The sequence below is a fragment of the Poecilia formosa genome, unplaced genomic scaffold (assembly GCF_000485575.1).
Source record: "Poecilia formosa unplaced genomic scaffold, Poecilia_formosa-5.1.2 Scaffold123, whole genome shotgun sequence".
Lineage (NCBI taxonomy): Eukaryota > Metazoa > Chordata > Actinopteri > Cyprinodontiformes > Poeciliidae > Poecilia > Poecilia formosa.
Window position 1 is genome coordinate 1,125,311 of NW_006800062.1, and position 20,929 is coordinate 1,146,239.

General features: G+C 35.9%; 2 protein-coding genes across 7 annotated transcripts; one reads left to right on the top strand and one right to left on the bottom strand.

The window, feature by feature from the left end:
- Nucleotides 1-1,118: 1,118 nt before the first annotated feature.
- Nucleotides 1,119-7,260, bottom strand: lrr1 (leucine rich repeat protein 1). Of its 5 annotated transcripts, none has more exons than XM_007561131.2 (6): nt 7,049-7,260; nt 6,717-6,911; nt 5,623-5,721; nt 4,342-4,594; nt 2,976-3,450; nt 1,119-2,146 (listed from the first exon to the last, which is right to left on the bottom strand). In XM_007561131.2, exons 2-6 carry the CDS (start codon nt 6,897-6,899, stop codon nt 1,891-1,893), a joined length of 1,266 nt encoding a protein of 421 aa, XP_007561193.1. In that variant the 5' UTR covers nt 6,900-6,911; nt 7,049-7,260; the 3' UTR covers nt 1,119-1,890. The 5 variants fall into 5 exon arrangements, with proteins under 5 accessions (XP_007561193.1, XP_007561192.1, XP_016531449.1 ...); XM_007561130.2 differs by having other exon boundaries at nt 6,717-6,958; XM_016675963.1 differs by having other exon boundaries at nt 7,042-7,260.
- A 3,433-nt stretch (nt 7,261-10,693) lies between these two features.
- Nucleotides 10,694-20,777, top strand: ywhaqb (tyrosine 3-monooxygenase/tryptophan 5-monooxygenase activation protein, theta polypeptide b). 2 transcript variants are annotated; one of them, XM_007561132.2, is made up of 6 exons: nt 10,694-10,801; nt 11,204-11,587; nt 17,801-17,924; nt 18,041-18,204; nt 18,287-18,382; nt 19,889-20,777. In XM_007561132.2, exons 2-6 carry the CDS (start codon nt 11,294-11,296, stop codon nt 19,958-19,960), a joined length of 750 nt encoding a protein of 249 aa, XP_007561194.1. In that variant the 5' UTR covers nt 10,694-10,801; nt 11,204-11,293; the 3' UTR covers nt 19,961-20,777. The 2 variants fall into 2 exon arrangements, with proteins under 2 accessions (XP_007561194.1, XP_007561195.1); XM_007561133.2 differs by having other exon boundaries at nt 10,711-10,801; nt 11,271-11,587.
- Nucleotides 20,778-20,929: the final 152 nt, after the last annotated feature.

Genomic DNA, 20,929 nt, shown 5'->3' on the forward strand with positions numbered 1-20,929 from the left:
TCAAGCTTGGGACAAATCACTGCTACGATGCAGATTAAGTGACTTTGGTTGTCCTTGTGTGATTATTTAAAAACTTTACATCACATCATATTCCTGTTTGTATCGGTGGAGGTAGCTGATCCTGATAAAATTATATATAATTTAAATAAAAAATACTTTTTGAATCAGAGGCAAATTAAATGTAAATCATGTTAAGCAATTGTTTTTACAAAGGATCTCCTCTAGAGGTCAGCATTTCAGCGGTTCTGAAGGAGCTTCTGACTTGTGTCTCATGTAACATGTGGTTGCCTGCAATGTCCCTGATTTTATGAGGATTCGTTTGTCACACAATAATCTCCAGATGTTCCAGAGTCGCCCTAAGAACAGAACCAGACAAACACACTGCTGTTTAGATACAGATGGTTTCCAGATACACCCCAAGTTGGGATGCAGCTACCACTAAATGTAACTATGTCTTCCTTGTTATACATGTATAGACTGTTAGTTTTGTTTTCTTGGGAGTTTTCTCTTTCTGCAGGTGTAGAGGCAGACTCCCAGGGCGTGGATTTGGATTCTCTCTATGCTTCTTTACATTTTTTCCTCACATTTATTCTTCTTTTTCCTTCTGTTTATTACATTTGAAATAAACCAAAAGCAATTTCTAATAAAGTTCAATATGTGTCAAGTGAAGCATCATGGGAAAAGCTGTAATGCTCCACTTGAGAAATAAAATCTACTGGACCTCACTTTGACACTCAAACAATTCTGTCGGAGAGGATACGTAAAAAAAGTTATGTTGTTATAAATGTATATTTAAATGTTTATTTCTTAAATGTTTAGACATTTCTTCATTTTTGCATTAAAAAGAGACCTAAAACCCAGATTTTATTGATCATGAATGATTTATAAAATTAATAAAACAGGAAATCATCCCAGGGGGTGAATTCTTTTTTAGGCATTGTGTTCATCTTCTACTATTAGACAGGAAGTGCAGGAGAAAAGCATAAAAAGCTGAAAATAATTTATATAATGCAAGTTTATGGGACAAACTTTAGAGACCACTGAGTGACTGGTTTATCATAAAACTTAACATTTTTATTCCCACATAATTAAAATGTAAAAAATAAGGCACGCACACATATAACAATGAATACTTTTATTCTTTATAAAAATTCATGGACTTTACAAGCTTAATCACTAGAGATGCACCAATGAATCATTCAAATACTGGAATGACCAATTTCCCCTTGTTGGGCAGGTCAAATATGGAAAAATATGAAACTTTTATCTAATTATTAAATGGATCAAAGCAAAGAAATTCCTCTGTTTTTCAGTCTTCACAACATAAACCAAAACATGAACTTTCAGGCACTTTTTGGGTTTGGTAAAAATCTGTAAAAGGTCAACACTCCATATATATATATATATATATAAAAAAAAAAACTGTAGAACATTTGTTTTCCTCCTTTATGTGTAATTGACCTAACAAAATTACTTAAAAAAATCAATCAGGAAAAGCCTGACGAGTGCAGCTTTAATAATAGCCTCCTTGTTGGACCCTGATGTGCTGTGCTTATTTCTTTATTCCCCCGTCTCGCAGATGTAGGTCAGTAGAAGAACCTGAAGTCTGATATATGAGGAGGAGAGAAGGATAACGTTTGAGATTTTCACAGCAGTGCAGTAGAAATGCATTGTTTCTAATAGTCAACACTACTCTAATAAAACCGAGCATGTAGGTGTAAAACCAGCTGAATAAAGCGCTTTTAAAAACAAACAAAAGTCACCTAAAGCCATCGTCAGGAAGATTCTAGGCTGTAACTACCCCAGCTGCCTCCATTTATCCTCTAAAACAATGTAACAAGGTCTTTTGCAGAGTTTTGTAATGTTTTTGACAACTTAAGGTGTCTTTCCTCATCTCAGGCCTCGCTGAAGACAGCCGTCTAAAAACTCGGAGTAGCAGGAGAGAGAGCAGAAGTGCTGCTGCACCGGTGCATCCGTGCCGCCCATGTCGTCCACCAACACGACCGTGTGAGACACTTGGTGCAGGTTCATGCTCACTGCCGTCTTGATGTGGAAGCTGACGCAGACGCGCCCGCACTCGCACGTCTTGGCCGCTTCGAGTTCTCCACACAAGTGGGCCGGGATGAGGTGAGGACCGTACGGGATTCTGGGAGGGGAATCAAACAGTCAAGTTTGTTTGTACAGTAAATCTCAGCAACAAGGCAGTTCAAAGTGCTTTACACCATAAAAACATAATACAGTAATTATGAGCAATAATTTGATTTTAAGGGATGGTATTATGTGTTTCCAGCCACATAGTATCATTTTAAAGTGAATAAAGTTACATTACCTTCAGTTAGTTTAAAAATGCTGTAAATGTAAAATATGACTTAAAAGAAAATTAATTTCGATATTTAATGTCTTGAAATTGGCCCTCTGTCTCTTTAAAAACTCCTGCTCTTTCTAAAACTTCACCTTCATGAAGCCATCACAACATGGCTCCTCTTTAACAAGGCTTCTACCAGCATTGCACTGAGAAGTAGCTCCTGTAATGAGCACAAACAGCGGTAAAACCAGCAGACCAAATGTGTTGGAGTTCCGTTTGGGTTGCTAGGTAACGGGCCGGGCTCTGCCGGGGTTGCTAGGTGATGGGCAGTGACTGCTCATTTGTGACATTAAATTTCTTTTTTTTTTTTAAATGGCTAATTTTCTAGGCACCAAAATACAAACTTATTGCCAAAATAACACCTGGGTGTTTTTTTTTTTTTTTAAACACTTGGGCTGTTTTTAGAAGCAGATGAAACCAAAACGGAAGTAAAAAAAGTTAATTTTGTACCATAGATCCTCATTAAGTTTAGATACATGATATATTTTAAGGATGCGTGAACACCATGGTATATCCTGATCAACAGTGTTAAATGCTGCACTTAGAGGTCCAACAACTTAGGAACAACAGAGATGGAAGATCTAACAAAGCAACAGAGTTATAACCTCACCTGAGATCAGCTACAGCTCTGGAGGCAATCTCCTGTAGTGGAAGGGGGAAGGCGAGTTGCATGGTGTGGTCCAAAGGGTTGGGCTGGATAAACGGATTCCCAAACAGATCCAAGTTCTCCAGACTCAGCTTAAAGAAGTCTGCGGGCAGAACCGTCAGCTGGTTGTGAGCAGCAGACAGGAACCTCAGCTTCGAGAGCCGGCCGATTTGGAGTGGCAAACCCGCGAGTTTATTGTCGTCCAGCTTGAGGTTCATCAGTTCTCTGAGCTGACAGAACCGGGCGGGGAGGGACTGCAGCCGGTTCTGGCTGAGGTCCAGCACCTGGAGGGTCTGCTGCAACGTGGACAAGCACAGGGCTTCGCTGAAGGCCTCCAGGTGGTTGTTGTGTAGGATGAGTTCAGAGAGGCAGCCGAGGTCGCCGATGGTGGCGGGCAGCTTCTTGATGTGGTTGTTGCTCAGATCCAGCCTGCGGAGAGCTAAAGTCATATTCAATAAGTTAGAATATGCGTTCAGATGAAGCCTGTTTGTCAGATTAAAAGCACTTTTTGAAAACAACATTTAAGCAGGTATTAAATATACTTTTCATTAAGAGCAGACAGTAAAATTCAAGCACTTTTCACAGTAATTTTTCCAACACTACTCACTGCTTGAAGATAAAAAAAACAATACAGAAGTACTAAAAAATGACAACTTCAATTCACTATTATATAACATTATTTATTAGTATTATTGGTAACATCTTGTGATAGTATTCTACATCTAACAGCAAGAAAAACTAAAATATAACTAAATTTTATGTATTGAAAAATCTCACACACCTGACTGGTCTGAGAACAAAACATTAATTTAACAAAAATAATTATTTCAATAAAATTCAAAGTAAATTAACCTTCATTTCAATACACAGATCAATAAGTTATTTAGTCATTCGGATCAATAGATATTCAAAAAAATAAAATAAAAAATGTTCTTGCAAAGTTTTCTGTCATTTAACAAATAGTATTAATTTTAGTAATTCTAACTGACCTAAAGAAAAAAGTTTGATCTGATTTAACTTCAGACAGTGAGAAAAAAATATTTATGCGTCTTTTTATTATCTTTAAATATCTGGCTTCAACTATAAATAATGCTTTCCAAATTTAGGCATTTAGGTATTTGCATAATATTGAACATCCATATGAAAAGATGTTTTAAGACATATTCACTGAATACAGAGAAAGCTATAGTATTAAAAGTTTAATAGTTAGTTTTAATTAAGAAATTTGTCCACAACCAGTAAGTTAGTGGGTATTTGTGATCTTGATGTGGCCTGCAATGAAAACGATTTAAAACAAAAATGAGCTTCAGGTAACAAACGACAGATGCACCTTTGAGGGACAGCATGCGCATGTCCACCCGGGACAGTTTGCAGTAGGACACCTGCAGCTGCTCCAGAGAATACGGGAAGTTGGAGGTGAGTGGGTAATCCTTCTTGGACATGACTGACAGCTTTTTCTTCGGCTGCTCCACATCTCTGGCTCGAACCGGAGTAAGCGTGGACAGAGGAAGGCTGCTCGTGTCGCTCCCTCGGTCGGCCAAACGCGCTGCTGACAGGAAGTTTTTCAAACTGTTTGCATCGGCCTGAAATAAAATATGAACGAGGTACAGGTCTGTCAGGGTATGGGTCAGATGACACATAAAGTATTCTTGTGACGTTGGTTGTGTTTGACCGAATTCCTTAAAATAAGTGGCCTGATTTTGTTGGACTGTTCTTTTAAAATGAACCGTAGTAGTTCCATGCTGCTGGGGATAAAGTAGGGAAAGTATGGCAGAAAATCATTCTTACCATTTTTACTGAGTAAAGCATGATGGCGATTGTAGATAGGAAAAAAAAGACTAAATTTCCACCAAAAAACTCTGATATTTTTAGATTAATCTAAGACATTTTCTAGAAAAAAAAGGACATTTCTGAGTTTGAAAAGTATCCTTTATATTTTGTTAGAAAAAACTAAAATTTTAAGATTAATCTCAGAAATTTTTTTGGGGAAAAAAGGACATTTCTGAGTTTCAAAAGTAGAACATTTTTAACTTTTGAAATTCTGGAATTTTCAACTTTTTCTACAAATTTTCAGAGTTTTCTCTAGCAAATCTTTCTAGAAAATTTGAAATAATTGAGAATATTTTCAGTTTTTTCTGTCTTTTTAAACTCAATGCTGTTGGTTGATGTGTTTACAGACCAAAAATGGTAGCAAATTTTAGTTTGATGCCTTTAATAGTTTTGAATAAAAGTGAGACATTTTAGCTTCAGAGTGAATTAAGGGAAAGTAGGTCCACTCCTCTGCCATGATTGGTGCATCTGTCTCTCACCGGAAGCCAAATTTGTAATACTGATTATTTATCTGATTTGTTCTTTTTGAAGACATTTTATGCTGGACACTTGTGTTCATAATTTTTTGGGGGCTGAGTTGTTGCATGTTTTGACAATTAATCCCCCCTTGCTTTTGGATGCTCTGCACCTAGAAAGAAGTTTTGCTCTTTCTGTTTTTTTTTACTTTTGGACAGTCGTTATGATGCATAGAAAATAAAAAAGCCCTATTCCAGGGGAAAAAACGAACAAAGAAAAGATTGCCCCAAGAAAGACTTTCTTCCTCAAGCTGTTAGTGTCATACCTTACTCAGACAAACATCAACAGCTGGTTCCTTTAGCCTCACAGTTGCTTTGCCCTCCTCCACAAACCAAGTGAAGAACTTCTCTATGTTGTTTCTCAGCTGAAAGAAAAATTGCAAAACATCCATATGACAGACAACAAAGCAAAGCATCATAATTACATCACAGTGAATCACTCCTTGACAGGTGTTGAACTTGCGTCACAAACAAATTAAGACATGTTTCGCCAATTTCAATCATCAGATCAGAGGTTTATGGAGCCATAGATAAAGATTATATCATTTAAATCCTAGTTATAGAATTTGAAATATTAATAATTAATCAAGGGTGTAAAACATGTGGCCCAGGGGCCATTAGTGGACCTTGAAATGATTTTGATCTGCACCCCAAGCACATGGTCAAGAACAGTAAAAATGTGTCCAACGAAATGGAAAACAATAACAAACCACAACTGCCCACAACTGTATACACATAGGTTTGATAGTTTTACCTGACTTAAAACAGGAAACGTTTTGTCTTATTTAATGTCAAATTGTGGTGAATAAACTCTTTTTTTAAATGCAATGTATGCAAATATTTGATTTCAATTGTAGAATATGCAACATTTTTCATTAGGAGAGAAAATAACCTTCCTATGATAACAAAAGCTTCAAAGTTAAAGTGATTAGAGGCTTTGGCTAAAAGAAGTGTGACTTTTAAAACAGTAACTGCACATTTATTGATACTCACATTGTACAAACAGTGTAGAAAACAGTAAATTTAATAATCTTGACAACAGGAACAGCTTCGGGAGATTTTAAACCTCAATTGGAATTTATCCTGACAATAATAAATCACAATTTTTATAAGAAATTTATCACGATAGATAAATGCAAACACGTACATACGAATATTTTTTTACTGACTGCCTTAAAACAGGAAAGGTTTTCTCATTTCATGTCCGATTGTGATAAACACAACCTGATTTCAACTGAAAATATGTGAAATGTTCCATTATGGGATGCTAGCGATACAAAAAAAGCTGGAAAGTTTTAGCAATTGGAATCAGAGGACTGTCAGAACACTCTGTACCCTGCGAAAGGAACAAGTCACCGACCTTATATTTTGACCCAGTTCTGTCTTTGGCCGTGCAGATCATCATGTAGATGTTACTGCGCTGACTCGACTTGTCCAAATGCTTCCCGATGGAGACCACCGCTCTCACGCCCTTTCCCCTACTTTTCATCCCGAACGACGGGAGCATCCGGTTAACCACCTCCACATCGCACTGCAGCTTCATGGCTCCTGAAGGCTGAGGGCAGGCCGAGCATGGAGGGTTAGGCGCATACCAGAGGAAAACTTCCGCCAAAAAAAGAGAAAAAAATAATAAAATAAACAAAAAAGCAGTAAAAGTCTAGTCGCGGACTCTGCTAACAACAAACCTCCGACCTGCTACGATGTCAACAGCTAGCAGCCTCCATCATCGAGGAGCAATGGAGAAAAGCTTCATCGGTGAGAAGATCGATCAGAAACTCCCGAACAGCTCCGGGTTGCCTGCTGACACCGAAAAGCTGTTTTAGGGTTCGGGATTGTTCTCGCCTGTCAGCTGGATAACAGCAGTTTTAGCGTAATCCCGCGCGAGGGAAGTGACGTCAGAGAGGCTCGTTCAGTACGTAGGCTAGGCGCGTTACACAGGAACGCCACAAGAGAGCGACAGAGAGGCACCAGGAAGTTCTCGTTGCAAACACTTGGCTTGCTAATATTTAAAAAAAATAAAATAAAATCTGAAAAGTGTGGCGTGGTTTTGTATTAAGCATATTTACTCCTATCACCCCAAAACAAAACAGAGTGCAACCAGTTACCTTCAGAGGTGATGTGTTCCAGTGTAAACACAAGAACTTATAGGTTTGTTACCAACAAACAGCAATATTTTCCTAAACACCAATATAAAACCAAATGTCAGTTTCTCAAATTTTTTTAAAATACAGTTTTATTAGTTTAACCAACAAAAGAATATATAATTGTACATTATACTGTTACATCACATTGCATAAGAGGAGAAGAAAAAGAACAAAATAACAAAGGGGAAAAAGTTCTGCTGTACTATGTCATGTATTCATGTCATATTGTACACATATTTATAATGTCTGACAATAAGACACTCAGAGCTGGCAGATATATTGACAAAACAAAACATACAATGCAGGAGGAGGGTGTTCACTGGTTAAGACTTTCCCTGATTTTACTCTTTATGTGTTCCAATGAAATTTTTGTTTTTGTTTTATTTTATCTAGTTCTAACTCAGGGGTCTGCAACCTTCATAGTCAAAAGAGATATTTTTGTTCTTAGTTCAGCTAAATAAAATTCAATTTGACATAAAAAAAATCATATGTCACATATTTAAAATATCAACTATAGGAAATGTGTTATTTTCAACTGAAGCACCATAATATTTCTTTCTCTTTAGCCAAAAGGGGTTTGATGTGTTTTACTTCAGTAAGTGGGAAATTATGTAGAAAAAGCATATTTTTGAACATAATTACAAGAAAAATGTAAACAAATATTACTGGTACTTGCCATGCCATTTTATTGTGGAAAAGCTAAACTATTTGTAAAAATAGATATTTGTATTATCTATTTTTAAAAACAGTTGTTTACTCATCATGTTTAGCCAAAGTTACCAGTAGTCATTTGAAGATCCAAAGAGACACCTGCAGCAAGTACAGTTACGTTATAAAGTTTTTTGTGTGTTTTGGTTAAAAAACAAACAAACAAAAAAAAACATCGGTAACACTTTATTTGAAAGGGGGTGAATAAGACTGACATGACACTGTCATAAACATGTCATAACGCCTGTTATGAACATGAATAAGCCTTCATGAATATTTATGACTGTTGTCATAAAGCGTCATTCGGTAAATTATGACACTTTTAATACAAAGTTGACATTATGCAAAATGTCTTTGTTATGATAACTTGACATTAACCAAGAAATCATTACTGATATAAATTTGTTATAAAAGTATTACTGATTGCACTTTAAAAATTAGGTAACTTTATGTTATTAAAGGTAAAGCTTAAACAGTAATGATTTCTTGGTTAATGCCAAGTTGTCATAATAAAACATTTTGAATTATGTCAACTTTGTATTAAAAGTGTCATAATTTACCGAATGACGCTTTATGACAACAGTCATAAATATTCATGAAGGCTTATTCATGTTCATGACAAGTGTTATGTCATGTTTATGACGGTGTCATGACAATCTTACTCAACCCCCTTCAAATAAAGTGTTACCAAAACATCTAAGTTGCTTGAAATGTTTTAATGTTTTGTACGTTACTTTAGAGTTTTATGCGGGAAGCCTTGATTTCTGGCACAAGTTTTTAAACGCTCCACTCTTAATATGGAGGAGGCGTTGACGTGTCTTTTTTTTACGCTAATGTCTATTTACTGCAGCGTGTTTGAGCAGGGGAAGAAACTCACCATGGCAATACGATAATGTCTCCATACGTCGCTCTGATTGGAGGAAACCCCGCAGTCCTCTTTCTCTGCAGAATTGCGGTTCATAGACATTTGAAGAATAGACGCCGCAGGAAGGGACGCCGCATGACCGTCAGTATGGAGCCATATTCAGTAAATTTGAAACATTGCTAATAAAGTTCATTTATTACAGTAATCCAATTCACTACTTAAACATGTTCTATACGTTAATTACATACATGCTGATATTTTCAAGCCTGTATTTCAATTAATTATGATTTTTGTGCTCATGTAAAATTAGAATATTACATAAGATCAATAAAAAACTTGTAGCTTTAAAGGATGTTTTCAAAAAGTAGTTTTAATCTAATAAACAATGCACATCAGAAGTCATATTCTAATTTGCAGATATTTTTATTGCTATTTAAAGAGGGTTTTAACAAATAACATTTATTTTATTTTACCTTGACAAATTACCAACTGTAACTGAATTAAGCTTAGTGTTTAAATGTTTTTAAAAGTAATTTAAATTCACTCTAAACACAGGTTTATGTTTGAAGTCTTATTATTTGCAGATATTCAGTTTGTCTCAGTTCCTCACCTACATAGATGGACCAAATGGTACAGAGGAGTACAATTTGCTTCATAAAGGCCTATCTTTGCTGGTAAATAACATGTGCTGAACTTAATCAGCATACTAAGCTTGGTCCTACAATAAGAGTAATCAGATATATAAACATTTTTTATACTCAAAAGAGCATCAGGAGATGAGCCAGGAAAGGTTTATGTAACTCCACTGTTCTCTATATAAAATTAAATATGGCTCTTCTTGGGATCATAAGATGTGCAGATGTTGGCCAGAGACTGGAACTGAGCTAATTTTCCCTTAACTGGTTTATATAACTAAGAATTCCCACTATTTTCAGTTTAAAGAGGCATCAACCAACACCATGTACACCAATCTACTGTTTTCAGTTTATTAAAAATGATTTAACGCTACGTTTAGCTCATTTTTTGTGTACTCTTTAATATCTTACAATTCTAGAAAACCACTAATGACAGAAATATATGCAGACAACTTGAATTTCTTTTAATGTTTGGTCCATAGAACTGGTCAAGGACCAACAAATAAATAAATGGTTTAATTACTAAAAAAAGTGAATGCCCACTGCTTTTTTCAACGAAACTTTCAGTATCTGGCCGTTATCAAGCACTACTCCACGTTTTTGACGATATCAATGTTTAAAGGGCAAACCCAAACAAAGAAAGCTCCAAAAACATGCCACATATCCCTAGCGGGAAGGTAAGTAAGTTATGTTTGATTTATCCAGAAACCCAAATTCCCAGGAAGACTTAAAGGTTTTCATTGAGACCTATACCACTCACAACATGGCAGACGCTCTGACATATAATTCCTACGGGGCAACGAAGCCAAAGCTCTGTCTGGTCTTCAATATCTATGCACAGATCATGATTCCGCCTACAAACCAAGACCCGCCTACTTCCCCCGCGCTAAAGCACGATTGGCTCAAATCAGCAACTGTCTCTGTCAATCCAACCAAACCCCGCTTTCTGATTGGAGGATTAGAATCCAGATGAGCCTCCTTCTTTTTTAGCACAATCACTTCGGTTTTTTTTTTTTCGGCTACTACGGTTTTGTGCTGTTTGACCAATCCCTCAGCGCGGATCAGTTCGGGGAGAGAATTTGGACTCGATTCGGTGAGAAACAACACATATTATATCTTTTATTCACATTTATTGGCTTACCGTAGAGTTAATAAAGTATCGGTCTGTTCAGATATTTAATTAAGGAGCAGCTGACATGATATTTAAAAAGGAAAGGAGTGGCTGATGGAGCTAACGCTAGCCGCCGCATACAGATTTAGCGGCTGCTGCTGCGTATAGATCTGATGCTGTCAGCTAGCACACTGCTTTACATACAGATGAATAGTCTAATATTTTATTGAGGTGATTGTGATTAAAGTGAAGCTAAACCACATTGATTTATTTATTTATCATTGATTTATGCCCTTTACATAATAGATATGCGTTTTAATTTTACATAACAAAATTCTTTCTTTAAAATGATCACTCTTAAAGATGGTTACATTTCATTTACAGCTTGTGTAGAAAAATTCCTCATCCACCCCCACTGACTGTCAGCGACACCGGGATTTCTTCATCTTAGAGAACCCCCCTGAACATAAAATAATGGACAGGACGGATCTGATCCAGAAGGCCAAGCTGGCGGAGCAGGCTGAGCGCTATGACGACATGGCAGACTGCATGAGGGAGGTGACGGAGATGGGAGGCGAGCTGTCAAACGAGGAGAGGAACCTGCTCTCTGTCGCTTACAAAAACGTGGTCGGGGCGCGGCGGTCCGCCTGGAGGGTGATGTCCAGCATCGGCCTGAAGACCGAGGGCAGCGAGAAGAAGCAGCAGATGGTCAAGGAGTACCGGGAAAAGGTGGAGAAGGAGCTGGAAGACATTTGCAACAATGTTTTGGTGAGTGCTGCAAATGTGCTGCTTACCCGAAAACCCATCTGTCTTGAAAGTCCTTTATATTGGGTCTTGTTGGATTTCAAAAGTACATTTATATTAGTAATTTTGTAAGGGGAAATTTTTTAAATTTTTAAAAATTAGTAATTTTGTAAGGGGAAATTTTTTAAATTTTTAAAAAATACAAAGATATGTCTAAAACCTTTATATTTTACAGTTACTGCTAAGGGAAGCCTAACATTAAAGCTACAGTTTAACTTTAAAAATATATATATTGTTTTTTTTTTTGTTTTTTGTTTTTTTACATATATATAAAAACTGTCACTATGCCTTGACAGTATGGTATGTGACAGATGATCTGTGAAAAAATCAAGCTCCTTGAGGCGGGTCTTAGCGCTGTCAATCAACCTCATGTGCACTTGCTCAGTTCTTCCTGATGGGAAAGCCTGGTTGAATAATGGGCTAGTTAGCATGGCCACCAGTGATAACAGATGAGCGGTTTTCATTATTCACAGGGATATGTTTAAAACTTTTATACAGTTACTGCTAATGGAAACAAAACCTTAAAGCCTACAGTATAACTTTTTTTTTGTTGTTGTTGAAATTGTCACCATGTCTTGACAGTAAGGTAGATAATCTGTGACAAAAAATCAAGCTCCACTGCCTTCCCCCAGTGCTTGTACGAAACAACCAATCAGAGCTGGAGGCGGGTCTTAGCGCTGTCAATCACTCTCACATGCATCTGCTCAATTCTTCCTGGTAGGGCAGTTTGTCAGGAATGCTAGACTAGTTAGCATGGCCATCAATAAACAGTTTTATTCTAACCGTGAGTTGTTTCTCCACCAATTGAACAGTGAGTACACTAAGGTTGATTGACAGCGCTAAGACCCTCCTCCTGGCTATGATTGGTTGTTTTTGGTTGGGAACAGTGCGTTTCTACAGACGGCAATAACAGCTCAGGGAGGAGGTGGAGGAGATTGATCTTTTCACAGATTATCCATCTCAAACTGTCACAAAATGGTGACAATTTTAATAAATATGTAAAAAAACAACAAAAAAAACAGAACAAACATTTATTTAAAGTAAAAGTCACATTCTGCAGCTTTAAGTATCTCAGAAAATTTAAATATGACTAATGGCAAAAGAAATGTGATTCTCCATATTATTTTCTGGGTAACAGGGTTTCTTCAGTCAGAGGCTTCTCCATATTCACTGTAATACTGACTGCTACAGGAGATCCTTCTTGAATACAGCTGTCAGCAACACCAATGTTTTGAAAAATCTTGGATAAAATTACTTGCACCACCCAATTTCACTTTGAGATCAATAAATCATTTTTGAATTTGAGTTGAATGATGTTTGCACCAACATGGAGAAGATGGCAGACATCTGGAGCTTCTATAAGTCTAGATCTTTTAGAAATTGTATTTTGGGTTTTCACTAAATCAGCATAAATAGTCTTGAAACATAAAATATATATGTATATCAGAGTTTAATGTTCTTTGAATTTTGTAAATAACCTATTGATTATATTAAAATCAACTGAGATCAACTTGTACTTTATACATACATACAGTTTTTTATAGATACTCCTGAGTACATAATTGAATAAAATCACCAATAATTTAGAATAAAATGGAAAAGAGGAGAAGAACATACTTTATAATCTTTACTGAACAAATGCTGAACTTAATCAGTGCACTAAAGGTGTGAGCGCTATAAGAGTCATCAGAAATGTGATATAATACGCATTTAAAACAGAAGATCATCAGATGAAGATGAATCAGAAAAGGCTGGTTTATCTACCTCCCTTATTCTTAGAGTAAAATATCTTCTTTGTATCATACGATGTAAAAATATTGGCCGAAATTGGACTAATTGCTAAAAACTCCCAAAGTTTTCAGTTTAAAGAGGCAGTAACCAAGAATAATCCACATTTTTTAAGTTTATTAAAAATCATTTAAAGGTTCAAATTCAAAAAATACTTTTTTTCATCCCAAAGGAAAATTAAATCAATTCTCCAATTTTGATCAGCTGCTCCCTGTGGTAAACCACCCTGTTGCTATAGTTACGCATCATAAAAATGTATGAAAGTATGACAAATATTGCCAAAAATCACAGCAGTTGTTAAAAAAAAAAAAGCAATTTTACTCAGAGAAAGTTTTGAAACAGAAAAAATTTCAATGAAAGTACAGAGCTACTCCAATGTGCCGACACTCATTTCTAGAAAAGCATTTGCTTTAAAACATAATCTTGTAATTTCTTTATTTTTGTTGGGTTAAACCTACAACCTGTATCGATTAACCTGTAGCTCATTTTTCATGTCCTTCTGAAAACCATAAACAATCACCATCCTAGTAATGAAGTCCTGTTTGTAAGGTTAAATGGTATTGAGTGCGTTTCCTGTGACTTCTCTCCTGTTGTATAAATAAAGTGTGTGAATCCGGACAGGATAAGGAAACACTACAGAGTCCTTCCCTCTCCCGTTCCTGCCTGTTGGGAATCTGGATTTAGAACAATGAAGCTTTTTTTTTTTTTGGGTGTGAACTGACAATGGGTTGTGGTACCGAGTCAGCAAGGTGTGTCTGAATAGACTGAGTGAGTTGAGCACACACACACACACAGGAAGTGTAAGACACTCAGGGCCCCATCTGGCAGACAGAAGCCTCTTGCGGTTGCCCCATTGCAAGAATTCACATGTAGAAATGAGTCAGAGCAGTTTCATACGTCGCACCAATGCAACGCCCTTCTGAAGCCTTCATTTCAAGATTTAGCTGCAATGGATCACCAGATGATGCATTTTCACTTTTGGCTGGATTTGAAAAGCCCAGACTTTAAATTATTTCTGCTGTCAGAGTTGGGTTACTCAAGTAAGTAACGTTTGGAAAAAAAATCTACTTTTAGGAGTATTTTTGCTACACTGTACTTTTTACTTTTACTTGAATATTTTTTGCTTGAATAAAATTTCTGTTTTCTGTCCACTGAATGAAAAACATGTTTTAGCCAAAAATTCACCAGACACACACACACACCTGCAGTTTTTGTTAAATTTCATACATTTTTATTGAAATAATTTTTTATTCTTTTTTGTTACTTATATGAATAATTATCATTTTGGCCCTTAAAATGCCAAAATTTCCACTCAACTTTATATTTTGGTTCATCTGAATATGTAATTTTTAAATATGAAATGATTGATAATTTGATCAGTTACTCAGACTTTTTACCAAATGCTTTTTTTCTTTTACTTGAGTAAAAATATGTTGGAGTAGTTCTACTCTTACTTCAGTACAATTTTTGGGTACTTTATCCACCTCTGCCTGCTGAGTGTCAGTCTGAGTAAATCTGCGTGGAAACGTATCTGTAGGATCAGGATAATCTGGATTTTGGAAAACCCAGAAAAGTTGTTTGGTCCGACTATCGCCAAGCAACACCTGAGAATGTCGTCTGGGCTGCCTGTGACTCAGCTCATCCCATCTGAGCCAGAGTGTGTGTGTGTGTGTGTTGAGAAGAAGAGGGTGTGTCGGTTCTCAGAGGCTTGACAAGTCGACTTTTCACCCTCAGTTGGAGAAACTGCTGGTTCTCCCCCGTCTGTGTTGATTTCCTGCAGCCAGATGTTGCAGAGGTGCTTGGGTCTCCAGCAGGGTTATGATAATTTTGTTTTTCATTGTAATGCAGTTTGACTTTTTTTTTTAACTAATTCAGTTAGATTTAGTTTTTAGAGTGTTTGCTAGTTTTTATTTACTTAATTGTTGTTTTTTTTAGTTACAGCAGAAGTTTTAGGGTTTTTTTTGTGAATTTTTAGGTGCTTAATTCAAAAATGTCAGTATTTTGATTATACATATGTTGATTTGGAAATACTATTTTCGAAACCAACCAACTGACTCTGGTGTTTTCTCCCAACTTTCTCTTTGTTTTAAGTAATTTTATAAACTCACAATATAATTGCAGACAGTTAAACAAAAATGTTTTCTCACCTTCAGTTTTCATTAGTTTTAGTTAAATATAAATTAATTATGGAATTACCTGCATCAGCTTCAAACTTAGTTTCTATTAAATTTTTTGATGAGTAAATTAGCACTAATCATAAAGTGGAAACATTCAAACCTAGTCATTGTAAAGCCAGAAGAAATGCACAACAAAAAGCAAAAAACAAGTTGTAGTATTTTCTAAGTAATTTATTTAGTATTTTGATACATATGGAGAGTGAGAAAATAAAGGTGAGTGACAGTAATTCTGTTTTTATGTAATAATCTCCTGTTTAAAATTCTTAAATTCAGTTAAAGATGCTTGCAAAAATTAAGGTTTATGACTGTGTGATAAATTAGGTGTCCGCTCATCCTTAAAAAGTCTTAAGTTCATCAAAATTTAAATGCATGTCCTTTATATTCATTTCATGGCAACACTATTTAGTCTTGTACATTCAAAAGCAAGCAACTGGAAATTATGTTCACACCTAAACGTTGTCTTGCCTGTTCATGAAAAGATTTATGTATTTAAAAAAGAAAAACCCAGCATGTTGCATTTTTAGTTTTGTGTTATTTGACCCTAACCTTTCTAAAATTGAACCATTGCTTCCAATAAAGACAGAAATAGTTTGGAAAACAACACAGTGACCACCTAACAGAGCTTGAGGGGAATTTGGATTATTGTGAAACCTGGAGAGTCCCTACACCTGACCGACATCTAAACTCTCAGAAACGCTCTGACTTGGTTTTGAACCGAAGACCTTCCTGCTGTGAAGCAACAGCATCAAACTGCAGCCGGGCTTTCTTCACATGCACAGCTGCATACCAAACATACCTGGACATTAACAACATGTCACAGTATTTTGATTATGCATGTTACATGTCACGCTCACGCCATGCTGCAGCTATCCTAACAAATTTACTGTTGAGTTGGTGTTGAAAAAGTTTTTAGTAACTTCATAGTTGAACTGAAATGTTCTTGTTTTATATAAACTACCTAAAGTAATTCCCTCCCTCATCACTGCTTGAAAATCCTTTTTTAAATAATTTCACATTTCTAAAACTGTAAAAAAGGATCAAATGTTCTCTGTTTTGTATCTCAGCTGTTTGATCTGCCCAAATCGACTAATTTTTCTCTCTTGTTGAAGTTATTTAACTTCTGTATTAGATACAGTTTCACATGCAAGTTCAAGGCAACTCTTGCATAAATGATGTCATTTCAGGAAGTGATTAAGTCCTCATGTGATTTGTGATTTTGTACCAAAACAGCACATTTTGCTATTTCAAGCCTTTAGATTTACATTAGCTGCTGTCGAGGCGTCTCTTAAAGCTGCGGTACAGTTTTTGTTTTTGTAGATTCAGCATTTTTCTGAATCTGCAAAATCTACAAACTCTGAACTTCCCTGGCAAGTTTAGAGTTTGAGATTCACAATTCAGGATTGACATGAATTTGATTTGACAGATCAGATACTCACACAAAAACATGTAACATTATGCAATTAAAAAAAATGATGAAGCCAAATCAGAGTCGTCTTAAAGTGGAAAATGTAAGATGCGCCACAAAGTTGATTTATTTTTAATTGAATGTTAAATAGGACCTTTACTGAAAAAAAAAAAAAAGTTGGGTTCAACTGTATGTTAAGCTAAATAAATAAAAAATGAACCAAATCCTGGTCTTGTTGCTGAAAATGCAAATGAAACCAAATCTAAACAAAGATGATCGGCGTTTAGGACATTTTATTCAGTTTTTTTGTCAACTTTCTTTCAAACCTGCAAGAGCCTTTATATATTTTGCACCAATAATTATTTACAGATTTTGTGTTTTGTTGAAATATTATGTTTAATTTATTGTTGAGCAAGTAAAAATGGAATGGAATATTCCCACAAATACTTTGAATTTGACAGTTTTCTAAAACTTGCTCTGGATCCCTATGCAGTCTGAAATATTATTGAATTTTATCATTTTCTAACATTTTTTTATTTTTCTTGCCTTTTTCCCCTCCTTTTGTTTTCTGAAGAATATAAATCGTATAAGTCTGATAAAGCCAGTGGTTTAATCCATACTGAAAAGCTTTATGCTTGATCTTCCACATCATAACTTCATTTTTATCATCTATTTTAGTGATGATGTGCAAAAATAGCTTTAAGTGAATATTAATCTGTAGCTTTGGTATAATTTTATTAAAATTAGTTGGCTCCCAGTATTACTGCTGTACAATTTGATATTAAAATCTTTCTATCTTTTTTGCAGAAACTGCTGGATAATTATTTAATCACCAACTCCAAAAACCCAGAGAGCAAAGTCTTCTATCTAAAGATGAAGGGAGACTACTACAGATACCTGGCAGAAGTTGCCTCTGGAGACAACAAATCGAGTAAGACCACAACATTCCTTTAATTTCAGTAATCTGTTTCATTTTAATCTGCTTCTAAAAGTTATTTACTAAGTTATGTAACGGTTATTGTTTTTAATCTTTTTGGTTTGTTTTAGAAACTATTGAAAACTCACAGCAAGCGTACCAGTCTGCGTTTGACATCAGCAAGACTGAGATGGAGCCCACACACCCCATCCGGCTGGGACTGGCCCTCAACTTCTCAGTCTTCTTCTACGAGATCCTGAACTCCCCAGATAAGGCCTGCGAGCTGGCCAAGAAGGTTGGCAGGCTTCCCGAACGCCGCCGCCGTCTCTCCACTACGTCGGATGGAAACGCTTGAACGTGCATCTTTTCTTTTTCAGGCGTTTGACGACGCGATTGCAGAGCTGGACCAGCTTCATGAAGAGTCCTACAAGGACAGCACCCTCATCATGCAGCTGCTCAGAGACAACCTGACAGTAAGCGCTGCTTTCTGATGAACTCTGTTTAATTACATTGAGGTGTCTAGAACGGCCCAAAAACGAAGAAATTTAGAGATTAATTTCAGAAATTTTCTAGAAAAAAAAAGAAAAATTCAGAGTATGAAAACTTGAAAATTTGCCTGTGGCAACTTGGTCATTTTGAGATTAATCTAAAAAAAAATTTGTAGAAAGAACATAGAAATTTCTGTAATTTTGAAAAGCCAAATTTGACTCTGTACAGTGACCCTAATAAGCCGATGCAGGTCTCTTAAACAGGGGCATCTCAATAAATATTTCCAGTTAAAATGGAAAATAATATTTTAGAGTCATGTTACAAGTGTTTTATCTGTTAATTTGGATACATCTCAAGATAACCCAACGGAAGAGGATTATTCCACTGAAAAAATAAATAAATAAAAATTTCTGACTTTTTTTACTTCAGACTTCTGATTGTGAAAACTTCACACTACACCTGAAGTGACTTGGATTGTGAGCCTTTCCAAACTTTGTGACATTGATTTCTGGGGGAAAAAAAAGACTCAACTCAAGGAATAGATTGTATATTATATCCTGGATGTGTCTGCATGTGCTAAAAATTTTTTTCCTTCCACTAAACCTTCCATCAATATGATTGGATGCAGAAATGTATTTAGCAATTACCATTTTGTGGCAATCATAAATATAAATAAAGATAAAGCTTTAAAGAAGTGAATCTATATTAGGAGTTTCACCTTTTGAATTAAGTAACTGGCATTAAATACTTTTCAATGATATCCACATTTATTTTGAGTTATTTGGGACTTGTTGGTTAAAAAAGTAACATACAGCAGTATGTGCTTTGTATCGAGGTCACATGAACGCTGCTTACATGTGAAGTTTTCCTTCCGGTTTCACTTCTATCTTTTTGTTTCCTCGTTCTTTAATTCACTGTTATCTGCCAGTCACCACTGGCCTGAAAACGGTTGACTGGAAAACCTTTGGTGGGTTGTCTATAGCAACACTCTGAAAACCATTAGATCTTACCAAGTATTTTTGGTCTAATTTCTACCGCAATTATATTTCCTCTGGATGCTAAGACAAAACTTGACTTATTTCAACAAAACTAACTTACAGGTAACTTTTTAGCAAAATATATGAGCTTGTTTTAAGTCAATAATTCCTTGATGGTAATAGTCCCACAGTCAGATTTGTTTAATTTATAACAATTTTCTTGTTTTTCCAGTGGAATTAGTACTCTTTCCTCAATATTAAGAAATTATTAGCTTAAAAAAAGCTCTTATGTTGCTGAAAAGTTACTTGTAAGTTAGTTTTTCTATTTCAAATAAGTTAATTTTCTCATTTCAAGTGAACTAAGAAACTAGACCTGGTAAGATTGTGTGTTTTTGCAGTTCAACAACCCCTGAAATCCTGAAAACACATGATTGCATTTGAAAATTCAAAAATAAAACACTTCCTGTGCTCCTGTTTAGATTTTTAATCAGATATTTTTTTCCGTCTCCACAGCTATGGACATCGGATAACGCTCCTGAGGAGGGCAACGCCGGAGAAGGAGAAGCCGGCGAGACGGAGAACTAGAGCATGCATGCCCCAACTGTTGGGAAAACGACAGAAATGATTTTAAAAAAAAATTACGAATAAATCAACTTTCCTCGTTGTATGCTTCATAACACTCCACTGCTACATTCCATTGCTGAAAAATGATCTTAAACAACCAAAATAAAGTCTTTCAACAGATCAGATTTGGAGACTTCCTTCCATTCCTGTAGTTTTTCTCTCGGCCTTCCCATCTTGTGCAGGTTCAGCTGTAGAAAAGTAAATAGGAATCTGATGTATGAGATCCCTGGAAAGTTGAAAACCTGATCATTTCATTGCATCGTTTTGCAGTTTTTCTACCAGATTAGTGGTACTGTTACTTTTGCTCTGGGTTTAATTTGAACTAATTGTAATTTTTTATTCTTCAGGGAAAAGCCGGTGCACTTTCACTTGCTGGCTGAAGATGTTTGAACACAGCCAAGTACTGCCCAGTGGTTTGAACGTTCACTCCCTGCCAGTTCTGATCCCAGTGATGCGTTCACTGACGTCTGCTTGGGGTGAACTTACTGATGCCAATTAGTTTGTCAGTGGAGAGAAGCCATTCCTGATCCTTCACTTCTCTTGAAATTTTACACTGGAATGGGAACAAATTTAGTTTTAGCCACTCTACAGAAGTGAAATTTGTTGGTCTGTTTGGTGATGTACCATGTTTTTTTTTTTTTTGTTTGTTTTTTTGTTGAGATTTGGACCACTTTTTTGTTTTCTAATGAATTCAGTTGGTAGTCCTTAAACGCCTCGTGGAACTGTTGAATCCTGATGCATCCACTATGTTAACGTGAATAAAACATTTTATAAGCCACGTCAATGTTCGTTCTTCATTTATACTTTTGGATTTAGGATTTATCTTTAGTTTAAAAGCACAAAGCATCACTGCTTTATTTTTATATATTTGTTTACATATTTTATTGCAGCATTAAATGACTTTTAAGATGGAAGTCATTTTAGGTCCTA

What these genes read in the sequence shown, in the direction of transcription:
- ywhaqb (XM_007561132.2), top strand. Translation starts at nt 11,294, where the DNA reads ATGGACAGGACGGATCTGATCCAGAAGGCCAAGCTGGCGGAGCAGGCT. An exon ending in CCTGCGAGCTGGCCAAGAAG is followed by an intron (nt 18,205 to 18,286) that starts GTTGGCAGGCTT and finishes TTTCTTTTTCAG; the next exon opens with GCGTTTGACGACGCGATTGC. An exon ending in TGCTCAGAGACAACCTGACA is followed by an intron (nt 18,383 to 19,888) that starts GTAAGCGCTGCT and finishes CCGTCTCCACAG; the next exon opens with CTATGGACATCGGATAACGC.
- lrr1 (XM_007561131.2), bottom strand. Translation starts at nt 6,899, where the DNA reads ATGAAGCTGCAGTGCGATGTGGAGGTGGTTAACCGGATGCTCCCGTCG. An exon ending in TTGATGTTTGTCTGAGTAAG is followed by an intron (nt 4,595 to 5,622) that starts GTATGACACTAA and finishes ATTTTATTTCAG; the next exon opens with GCCGATGCAAACAGTTTGAA. An exon ending in GCGCATGCTGTCCCTCAAAG is followed by an intron (nt 3,451 to 4,341) that starts GTGCATCTGTCG and finishes ATATGACTTTAG; the next exon opens with CTCTCCGCAGGCTGGATCTG.